Below are 11,506 nucleotides of genomic sequence, written 5' to 3' on the forward strand. Positions count from 1 at the left end.
AAGCCGCCTTCAGGCTTCGGGGGTATTGCAGAAAACTCCCAGCACCGGCTCGCCAGGCAGACCTCAGGGTGCAGGGGGCGGGGGCGGCTTCGGCGATCTTGGCAACTCTCAAAATAGAATAAAGTAGCCAGCGTTCGGCGGCCGCCCCCCCAGCTACCCCGCCCTGCCCTCGGGTAGCTGGGAAGCGGCGGGAGGGAGGCTGGGGCTCAGCGTGACCCACGGACTCTGCCAAGGCGAGGACTGGGCGCCCTCGCACTCCGTTTCGCCCGCCCACCCTCCTCCTTCCACCTCGCGTTGGCAACAGAGGCCGGGGTGGGGGAGCCTCTGGGGGAGAACATGACCGCGGGCACTTAACCCCGGGTCTACAGTGCGCCACGGCGGCGCAAAGACGCGAACTCCCGGGTGGCGGGCCTGCGGGGTCCCACTGGGTTAAACGCAAATTGATCCGATTTGCTTTTTAACACCCGCAGGAGAGAAGGGGAGATGGGGGAGGGCGGGCAGGGTCTGTGCGTGCGCGTGTGTCTGGGGCGGGGGAGGAGGCGCCAAGGTGCAGCCTGCGCGCGGCTCTGCGCCTCGGCGGGGCTGTGTGCGTGTGTCCCTGTCCGCGCTGCTGAAACGCGCTCTTCGAGGGATCGGCGTCACATGACTCCGCCTGCCCCCTCGCCAGCGCGCAGGTCGCCAGTCCCTCAGTTTGCCCGGCGCGGGTGGAGGGTCGGGCGGCGTCTCCCAGGGCTCTGCGGAGCGGAGAAGAGGTTCCAGCGGGGAATGGTACATCTGGATTCAAGAAGCCGCGGCTCGGCGCCAGATCCTGGAGTGTAGATATTTGGGGGGAGGGGAGAGCGAGAGGGAGCGAGCGAGCGAGCGCCAGAGAGAGGCAGCGCGCGGCGCGCAAGGACGGGGGGCTGCTGCGCGGAGAAGATGTAAGCGCGTGGGGTCTCGCTGGCCTCTGAGCACCATGCAGAAGGGGATCCGGCTGAACGATGGCCACGTCGCGTCCCTGGGACTGCTGGCGCGCAAGGACGGCACGCGCAAAGGCTACCTGAGCAAGAGGAGTTCGGACAACACAAAATGGCAAACCAAGTGGTTCGCGCTGCTGCAGAACCTGCTCTTCTACTTCGAGAGCGACTCGAGCTCGCGGCCCTCGGGGCTTTACCTGCTCGAGGGCTGCGTGTGCGACCGCGCGCCCTCCCCCAAGCCGGCGCTGTCGGCCAAGGAGCCGCTGGAGAAACAGGTGAGGCGAGCGCCGGGTCCCGACCTCCCCGCGTCCCGGCCACGGCCCTGGGGGTTCAGGGCCTTCAGCTGGCCGATGGAGCTCGAACTTTGGCCCCTCTGCTCTTGGTACCCTGGGCGCTCCCGCACCCTCAGCGAGAGGGGAGGCTTGCTCCCAGCCGGGCGAGTGACTGCGGCGGGCAGAGGGGGGCAGGGACTGAGGGCAGGGAGTAGATGTGGGCTGCGGCTGCCCTTCGCCGGAAGAGCCCCGTGGGAGGCGGGTACAGAGGGGCCGACACCTGGAGATGCAGAGGAAGATGAGGTCCGAAGGACCAGACAGAGACGAAGAATCTGGACACACGTCCAGCCAAAAATGGTGTTCCCAACCCCCACTCCCACTGCCCAGCCCCAGTACCCCCAACCGTCTGTCCGACGCCGGGAACGCGTAATTCCCCGCACTTAGGCATGGGAAGGGCAAGACGGAGGCGTTCAAGCGCGGCCAGCCCTTGCCTCGCCGTAGCTGAGGGCGAAGAGCAGCCTGTGCTAGCTCCGCGGAGTTGGGCGGGGGTTGCGGGGCTGCACAGTTCCGTTCGGTACGTTGGAGCAGTGGTGGGCTCCCAGCCCCGCGGCCGCCGGAGCGACAAGCCCAAAGATTCCAAGGACCGCTCTGATGCGCTGGGGCTAGGGCCAGGGCTGCCGCGGAGGCCGCGGGACAAGTGGGCGCTTCTCTCCTCCCCCGCCCCCTGCGCCGCCGCGGCAGTCGCGGCTCTAGCGCTGCGCTCTGGTTCCCTGAGCTGCAAGGCTAAAGAGCCAGGCCTGGATCTGACAGGGAGCTCTGGCCGGGTGGGGGTGAGCCTCTGGTGTGAAGGGAGGAGGGGCACCTGCAAAGAGAGCCACCTTTAAGCTGAGTGCGCCTTCCAAAAGCATCTGGTCCAGCCGCTTGCCTCGAGGAAGGTAAAGCAGATGACATGACTGCGGATCCTAAAATGCCACTACCGGCAGGGACCTGACATCTATAGGGCCCAACCGGCTGGCGATTGCTTAGATGGGGACACTGAGGCCCAGAGAGAGAAAATCACTTGCCCAATGTCATGCAAGTAGTTGAGGCCGTCCCAAGGTTCTGAGTAGACAACCGATATCTCAAAAGCCTTTGCTGCATGAAGACGCAGACCGGTGGCGATTGAATTGGTTGAAATAAAAGCGTCGCTTGACGTCTCCCTCCCAATTTTCAGGACAGGGATCTGAGCTCGGTCTCTCTAGCACACCTCTTCCTTCCCTGACCTCAGTCAGTTGGGGTCAGGAGATGGTTTCTGAGGACTGGGAAGTGTGGACAGGAATTTTTGAGAGTGGGTCCCTGGGATGACAAGACTCGTGGTAGGCAGGGGCTCCCAGATGGCAAGAAGAGCAAAGAGCAGGCAGCTCCTTAAGCTTAAAGCTCAAATGGAGCCTTGGGGACTCCTGTGCCAGAGCCAGAGCCAGGCCAGGCTAGTGAATTTGCTCTCCGCCTTTTAGAACCTGCTACTCTCCAGGCAGTGTCCACCACACCTACCAGGGGCTTGCAGCCCCCAGCCCCAGACAGAACCCCCTCCATCCCTCAATCCACTAGATCCCAGAGCTAAGCTCCTGGCTAGGCAGGAAGGGAGGGGTGGGAGAAGCCAAGTTGGTATGGGCTCATATGATCTGTTCTCAGTCCCCTGGACGTGAAGACAGACAGGTCTGAGGCTGAATCTCAGCTCTCTGACTTCTTAGCTGTGTGACTTCTCTTAACTTGCTGAACTTCTCTGAGTTTCCATTTGGTAATCTACAAAATGAAGATGGTAACACACCTTTCCGGGGTTTTGAGAGCCCTACATTAAATAGTATACATGAAAATATGCTCCCAATACATTTTAGTTGGATCTAGATGAATCATAGTTGAATTTGAATTGTGCCCACCTGGACAGAGCTATTCAGGTCACCAGAGGTTAACGTTAAACAGGACCTCGAGGATACAGCCTTCCCATTTTACAGACCAAGAAACTGAGAGGCAAAGAAAGGAAGGGAGGTACCCAGCAACACAGTAAATCCGTGGCAGAATCAGACCTAGAATTCATCCAATGCCTAAGAATTCCTGAAAAGGAGACCCTACATTGATTTCAGATCGTCCAACTCTTGGCTTAGGTATGGAATCATACCAGCAGCAGATCACGGGAGGAACAAGAGTGTAAACTACTTAATATGAGATGCACCCATGTTCAGAATCATTTTTCCGGAACACTGTCAGTCAGAGACCCTCAGGTGTGTTCACAAGAGCAGCCCTCCTGGCCCAAGAGAACAAAACAGAGTTAAAAGTAGCTGATGAATGGTCTGGCACAAATTTTTCTTAAAGACTCATACTTTAATCACATATGTTAATATATGTTCCATTTGACTCTAGACCAAGCTTGGCCCCTGTGGAAAACTAAATCCTGCTCCTTCAGGCTGTACATCATGTACAAAAACCCATCACTGTTTCTTTCATCATCTTCAAGTAAAACTGATGGTGCCAGCAGCCGCTTCATGTTTCTCTTTGATTTGGGTGCCCCGTGGCGTAAGCCACAGAGGCCAGTATGATACGCCCAGCTCCAGGCCATTCTGTGACCAGGTCTGAGCCTATGAGAAGCTTTGACTCAATCTGCTGGGCATGGACAGAGCGCCTGAGTGGAGAGGCCTCTACGAAGCCATCTGTTTAACTAGACTAGCTGGTATCTGATAAAGAATCGCTTTCAGCAGGATGCCATTTTTACCAACGTCGAAGCAGACAGCTTCCTCCCTGAAGAACGGTTTTTGAAGGGATAGAAACCAAGTCTTGGCTGGGAAACCCTAAGTGGCCAGGGCAGAGTCAGACCATGCACATAGTAGCTGCACAGGAAACGCATATTGAGCTGGACTTGTTAGCCTATCATATGCTAATTTCATATTTTATGTCCTCAGCCTAGAAGCTGATTGTCACAGGCCATGAGCCCCTGAGGAAGACAGACATAGATAAGGGTGAGCTCCTCACCCTGTGAAGACGCTGTAATAGTGGGACATGCAAGGTGCTCTGGGAGCCCTGGTACTAGCTCCAGGCCCATCCTGACATTGTGCAGTCTCATCTGGCTGCATCCAGGCTGCTCCGACTGCAACTGATGTAGCTTCAATGTCCAGGAACTCTAGCCTGGGATCCCAAGGCCTCGTGAAGTCAGATTGGCACAGCCATGCCCCCCCATTCCATCTGGCAGCTGCAAGGCACCTCCCTGGCCTGGGCATTTTACTCAGTCCTGACCTCCTCTGCTCCCAGCCCTGTAGCCCACGCAACGAAAGCCCAGGCGCCATTGACTTAGAGCTTGGGTTCAGCTTCCCTAGAGGTTGGCCCTTGGTGTTCCATACACTTCTGGCCTTTCCCACTCTCATTCCAAGCTCCCTGAAATAGAACATCCAGCCCCAGCTTCTCAGTAGGGCACCCAGCCAAACCAACTCCAACACTCCTTTCACTCTCCCCAACCAGGAAGGGTCAAAAAGTGGGCATCAGGCTCTTCCTGATTCTCTTAGGACAGAAGAGACTCAGACAAATCCTTGCAGCCAGAACCTCAGAACCTGATGTTGGTAGAAGGCCCAGAACCTAGGGGGCTCTTGGTACCTGTTGTCTTCCCACTTTGTGCCCTTCCCTAGAAACAAGACAAAGCCCCACTGCTGGTCCACATGCACTGGACACATTACTGATTGGCCTGGCAGATTCAGATCAACAATAGCCCTGAGGTTAATGAGTACGCCCATTTCGAAGACGAGGCAACAATTTCATCTGTGGCCACCCAGCAAGCCAATGGCAGAGATGAGACGTGTTCTCTGGCCTTCTCACTCTGTAGCTATTCTGTTGTCACCACAAAGCCACCCTCCTTGGCGTTACAGCCCATTCAACATCTCAGCTAGTCAGAAAAATGAAAAGCTGGATGTAGAAAAATAACGTTGCTCTAAACGCAGCAACCCTTAGACACAGAACCCTGGGACGTTGGCATACGTATGAGATGCTTGCATCACTGGGAAACCAGCAAGGCTACCCCACAGCTCCAGACCACGCCCAACTCCAGCAAGTGTGGGGACCACAGGATCAACATCTCCCACCCCATGCCCCACATGTCCCTAGAGTTGGAATGGAGTTGAAGAGGCACAGTAATTATGCCTGGAGTGGGACAAGGGAGTATTGGCTCCTTGCCCCTGTGCTTGGTGACAGTGTGGTGAGAATCAGAAACAAACTGTACATCTACAAGCCTGAACTAAGATTCCATGTTGTTTACGCAGCAGACATTTTGGCCCTCGGTGCCAGGCCTGTGCTGGGTCCTGCAGACATGGAGAAAAATAAAACTTAATTTTTGTCTTCAAAACACTCACAGTTCAGTAGGGAGCTCACCTCTCTCCTCGAGACTCACTCCCACAGTAATCATCAAGAGAGCCTCCCCCACCCCCAGAGCCTGGGACTCTTTCTCCCTGCCTTGCCTTAGTTCAGGAGTTCATGGAACCCTGCTTGAGACTAATTGAATAGCCTCCTTCTTATCCCACCTCGCCCCACTCCAGTTCCCCACTCCACACAGCAAGCAAGTTATCTTTTAAAATGCAAATCAGATCATGGAACCAAGCCAGTGAAAGCATCAGTGGCTTCCATCGCCTTTAGAAAAACGTTCAAACGCCCGACCATGACCTGGAGTACCCAGTGAGATCCACGCTTTGCTGGCCCCTCTAACCCAGTGCCACCCATCCTGTTCTCCCCCTTCCTCACCCTGCCCAGGCCGCCATCTTTCAGTCCTGCATTTGCCTCCCCCTTTCTACCTCAAGGCTGTGGCAGAAGCCGCTCCCTCCACCTGCAATGATCTCCCACCCACCATGCCCTTAGAATGAACAGCTCCTTCTTCTCCCGCAGGTCTTAGCTTCAAAGTCGCCTCTGCATCACGTGCATTTACAGCACTGGACTCTTCATTCATACAGCTGATCACAGTCTATGATTATTTCATGTATTCAGGTGGATGCAAACCATCCTTTTCCCCTCTAGAATGTAAGCACCAGGAGAGCAGGAGGCAGGGGCTGGAAACCAGAGTCCAGGTGAGAGATGTCGAAGCCCCAAAAGGATGAAGGAACAGGGTCTTTACGATTAAAAAAAACTTCACCAAGAGAGACTCAGGTAGAAAATTGGCAAGACCTGCCATCCCATTGGTTGTAACAGAAAAGAAGATGGGATCAAACCTGACGTCTGCAGTTCTACCCGAGGCCACCAAGCAGATGCATGTCACCCATAGAGAGGGAAGAGCTGAAGATGAGCAGGTTTGCGGGCAGTGGAAGAGGATGAGTGGCAGTGATCTCATCACATTTAATCTCAGGGAGGTCACATTTAAGAAGCCTGAGGGCAGAAAAGGGCTTTAATCCTCGCCCCCACACACCACCATCCAGAATGGTGAGGACACTTATTATAAAACCTAGCAGAGCCCCAAAAGGAGAACAGTGGGTGGTGTGTGCTGAGAGCATGGTCTGAACAAAAGGGCCTGTGTGGAGCCTCGGCGGGTGGTGACCCTGTTGTCCAGAGCCCAGGGGATGAAGTGATGTGGCTGCCAGGTGCACAGCAGGGGGCATGCAGGCTGGCTGAGGATAGTGCCAACTGGGCAGGGCCTCACGAGGTCGCTTTGGGGTCCGCCTGCACTCAGTGCCTTCACAGACTGGCCTGACTGGTCAGCCCTGAACTTCTCCAAGAGCAAGCAGCCAGCAGTGGGAAGTTGAATTTGGTGGTTTGTCCACAGTAGGATTTCAGTTTTCAACACTGCCAGGCAGGGGCCATCACACCTCCTTCATAGGACTTGCCAAAGCTGAGCAGGAGAAGCAGGCTTTGACCCTTCTCTCCCACTGGGTCACTGTGGCCAAATCCTCGACTTTCCTTAATCGATGTTTTTCTGCCTTGTTCTGAGGAACCTTGGGGGCCACACTCCCACGTCAATCAGAGCGGTCCCATTTTTAACTGTTTTATATATTAGGTTTCCACATGAGATTTCATCTTTACTAACGCTTTAAAAAGCTTGACCTTCACCATGAGTTATCTAAATGCCCTTCAACTCTTCAACTCTGACATGTATGAATGCAGATTTAAATGTATATAATTTTGTAGCAGGATGTTTCGAAATGCTAGATCAAAAATACTGAATGAAAATAAATACCACTGATTGAGCACCTACTATGTGCCAGGCACCAGAATGTGCATGCTTCACATATAGCTCTTCCCTTCATTATTCCAACAGCCCTGTGAGGTTATCACTATTTACCCATTTTCCAGATGACAAAACTGAGGCTCAGAGACGTTAAGTCAGTTGTTAAAGTCACAGAGCATGCGTATGGAGAAGCTGCCCATGAACCTGGGAGGTTTTCCTGATTCTAAAACCTGAGATCTTCATCCACAAACACAGCATAGGGACTGGCTGGGGACTGTTATTTCTTGCTGTCTGTTGCCAAAATACATGGAGAAAGAAGAGAATTAACAGCAGGTGAAAATATGTCACAGTCGCGCCAGTGACTTTTGTGAAAGCGGCTTTTGTGTCTGCTTGGATGGGAACCATGCAACTCTGAATCCCCTGAGCGTTGATGGGAAGCGCACCAAGGCAGGCATCCACGCCCCACAGTCCGGTTTCCCTGGAATCCGTGGGAGCGTGGAGCCAGTGCCCGCGTGCATGCAGCCAAGAACAGAACTCAGCCCCCTGATGTTTATGCAGGAGCACTAGTGACGCGTGGACTTGAGAGAGGTCTGGAACTCTGCCAACGCCCAAACACTTCCGTGAGGGCGACTGTCGTGCAGGGAGCAGCTGGGAGGTGTGGACACCCCCGCTCTCTGTCCCCGACTCAGAGGAGAGTACAGCCCCTCACACACACAGCCTTCATTTCCAGCCTCCAACCTCCTTCGCTGAGCAGTTATTTTGCCCCTGATGGTGAGGCAGCATTGAGGACTTCCAACCATGGAGACCCGGCGTTAGATCCTGGCTCTGAGTCTCGGCTCTGCCACCTCCTAGCTTGGGAAGGCTTTTCAGTTCTCTGAGCCTCAGTTTCCCCATCTCTGTGTTAAACTTGCTGCTTAGAAAGCCATAGCACAGGACAGTAGGTGTCACTAGTAAATTACAGCAGCTGGGGCTTCAATTTCCACCTTTATGACGAGACTGTTCCTCACGATAGCAGTGACCCAGGTCCCTGTGATCTCTCACAGGTTGGAAGCAAGTCAACACTGAGCCCTGACCCTGCGCATGAAAATAGATGGAAATCTTAGCTCAGAGAACCTGTGAGTTCCTGGAAAGGTCTGAGCAAGCAAGCCCGTACGAAAGGACAGATGATTGCTGCAGGAGCATCCTCCATGCCTGTGGCCAAACAGTTGCCAAGCCCTGTTAGACTTTCCTCCTGGGTCTATCTCTCAGAGCTGTGCCCTCTGTCCCTCTCTTCCTCCTTGCTCTGGTCCAGGTGGACATCACCTCTCACCTGGTCTTATCTTCCACAATTGCCTCCTAACCGGTGTGTTGGTCAGGGTAGGCTGGGTTGTGCTGCAGTAACAAACAACCCCTAGACCTCCATCAGCACAACTAAGATTCACCTCCTGCTTGTGCTCTATGCTCCACACGGCTGGCAGGAGGCCACTGCTCATCATGGTCACTCAGGGAGGTCTTCCTGATTCTAAAACCTGAGATCTTCTGGTAGAGGCTTGGTCCTGACACCAGCCTCCACGGTCCCCTCCACGGAGGGGAGGGAGTGTGACAGAGCTCTCCTTGGCTTTTCCCAGAAGGGATCCACTCTGAGCACAGTTCCCTAGACAGGGTGAGTCACCTGGCTTCATTTTAGAAGAAGTGCAGACCTGCCGTGTACCTGGACACAGAGCGCCAGAAAGGTTGAGAGAAGAATATGATGCTCACGGTTTCCAGTGTTCCCCATACGCGGTGTGCCCCCCACCCCCAGTCCTCAGCCTCTCCGCAGCCAGGATGATCTTTCTTAAATGCAAATCTGATCATCAGGGACACACACCGTAGCTGAAGTCAGGTTTTATGGTGGTTTCGTGAAGACACGAAGAGTGTGTGGTGTGAGAATAAGCTCTGAGTTTACAGGGGCAGGATCCTTGCCTGGCCTCCCTCGTTTCATTAAGCTCAGTGGCTCTGTCATTCTTGACCAAGTGTCACAGAAGCATTTTGGCCACTAGGGTTCCCTGGAATTAACAAGGGAGAGGATTTTAAAGGCTCAAGTGTTCTCCTGAGATGTTAACACTCCATTGACAGCCTTCACTCAACAGAGAATTACAAGGACCTTCGAGGAGCCGGGCCCATGCCTTCCTGGCACTGAGAGGATGGGGCAAACAGCAGGGGCCTTCCCTGGAGGGGCTCACTGTCCAGAGAGGGGACAGCCTGTGAACACACAGTGACAACACAGTGTGAGAGCCAAGGAGGGGTGGGGGCTATGGGAGTCGGGGCAGGGGGGTGAGTAGGGACCTGTACTTTGCAGGGGACACCAAAGCTGCCCTGAAGGCCTGTGTGCTATGTCACAAAGCTCAGGCCTTCCCAGGCCCAGTGCAGAGCCAGTGCCGGGCTCCGAGAGAGAAAGGGGCAGCTTCGCTCTGTTGTTAGGAAGATCACCACAGAGTGGGAATGAACAGGACGAAACCCACCTGGAGGCAGGAAGCCAGTTAAGAGGAGGCTGCAGAACGGAGCAGTCTCAAAGGCCTGAATCTGGGAAGTACCATGAGCACTAAAGGTCTCCCTTCCACTCCCATCCCAGCCTGTGACTCAGCCACTGAAGCCTGTGGTGCTTGGGTCACTAAAACCACCCAGAGCTCAGGAACCGGAGACTAAGCAGCCCCATGCCCTCTGGGACTTCCCACACCCCAGGTTTGGGGCAGCAGTGGAATGTCAAATTCTCCTCCCGTGAAAGCTTCAAATGTTGTCTCCACACCTTCCAAGCAAGCCATGCACTCAGATAAAGCACCTTTTCAGATGACAAAGTCTTTTTCACAATTAGCATTTCATTTATCCTCCATCGGACCCTGCAGTGACTGAGGTTCTACATAAGAGGGACACCATCCTCATTTGACAGATGAAGCTTGAATAGACAGAGTTCATTCTCCCACAAATACCTAGTGAGTGTCTATTTTGTGCCAGGCACTGAGGTCTCACTGTTAAATGTCAGAGTCAGAATCGGCACCACGCCTCCTGGTTCTAGGTGGGTAAGTAGGGTCAGTGGACATTCAGGCCAGTTGTTAAATGAGGTAATTTCTACTGTAAAGACTAGATTTTACTAATCCATCCGGGCTAGTGCAATTTCTTTCCCCTGAAACATGAGATAATTATTTTCCAAAAGATACTTCCTAGTTGAATTTTTTTTTCAGCTGGAAAAATCCAACTCAGATCTTAAAATAAAGTCCTTTCCAAATCAGTTTTAGAAGAATGAATAAATTTTTGGTAACCTTAGCTGGTATTCAAAACATCCATGTAGAAATTTAGAGAATTTCTGATCAAGATGAACATTTCCTGTTAGGAAGATCCAACTCACAGGATCTTACATGAGTGAAACAGAATTGACTATAACTAACTCTATGAGTGAAATATAATCAACTTTGTTTAGATGCCTCTTGGGTACTCTTAGCCAAACTCAAGAAATTAGTGGAATAGTTTGGAAGAGTCTGGTCACCTGTAGTGCCCTCAGCCTGCCCAGCTGCTCTGTGCCCTCAGCCTGCTGCTGCCCTCCCACCCCTTTCCTCCCGCATGGGCGTTCCTGCCCCCTCACTGGGCCTTTCTGCCCCCACACTGCACTAGTGTCTATCCAACTTCCTTCACCTCTGGTCACATCTGCCGGCAGCAAGGAATTGGGGGTGGGGTGAAGGGCTGGTGTTTCAGGAGAAGAGCCAGTATTGGGGCTGGAGCACCAGTGAGGAGATGCAAGTAATCCCATGTTAGAGTTTCCTGGTAGCCTAAGCAAGAGGGAAACAGGCTGGTTATGAGACAGCTGTTGGCTCACAGAAAGACGAAGTCCAGTTGCTCAGTTAAGAGCACTTGGCCGGTCGCGCTGGCTCACGCCTATAATCCCAGCACTTTGGGAAGCCGAGACGGGTGGATCATGAGGTCAAGAGATCGAGACCATCCTGGTCAACATGGTGAAACCCGGTCTCCACTAAAAATACAAAAAATTAGCTGGGCATGGTGGCATGTGCCTGTAATCCCAGCTACTCAGGAGGCTGAGGCAGGAGAATTGCTTGAACCCAGGAGGCGGAGGTTGCGGTGAGCCGAGATCGTGCCACTGCACTCCA

The 11,506-nt window shown here is 53.7% G+C and overlaps 1 protein-coding gene across 1 annotated transcript in view; it reads left to right on the forward strand.

The window, feature by feature from the left end:
- Positions 1–522: 522 nt before the first annotated feature.
- Positions 523–11,506, forward strand: part of LOC108289664 (ras-specific guanine nucleotide-releasing factor 1) — an 86,111-nt gene continuing 75,127 nt past the window's right edge. Inside the window, exon 1 of the mRNA XM_037731589.1 lies at positions 523–1,231. Coding sequence (XP_037587517.1) covers positions 956–1,231 — 276 coding nt within the window. The 5' untranslated portion in view covers positions 523–955. The remainder of the gene's footprint in view (positions 1,232–11,506) is intronic.

The sequence above is a fragment of the Cebus imitator genome, unplaced genomic scaffold (genome assembly GCF_001604975.1).
Source record: "Cebus imitator isolate Cc_AM_T3 unplaced genomic scaffold, Cebus_imitator-1.0 Scaffold410, whole genome shotgun sequence".
Lineage (NCBI taxonomy): Eukaryota > Metazoa > Chordata > Mammalia > Primates > Cebidae > Cebus > Cebus imitator.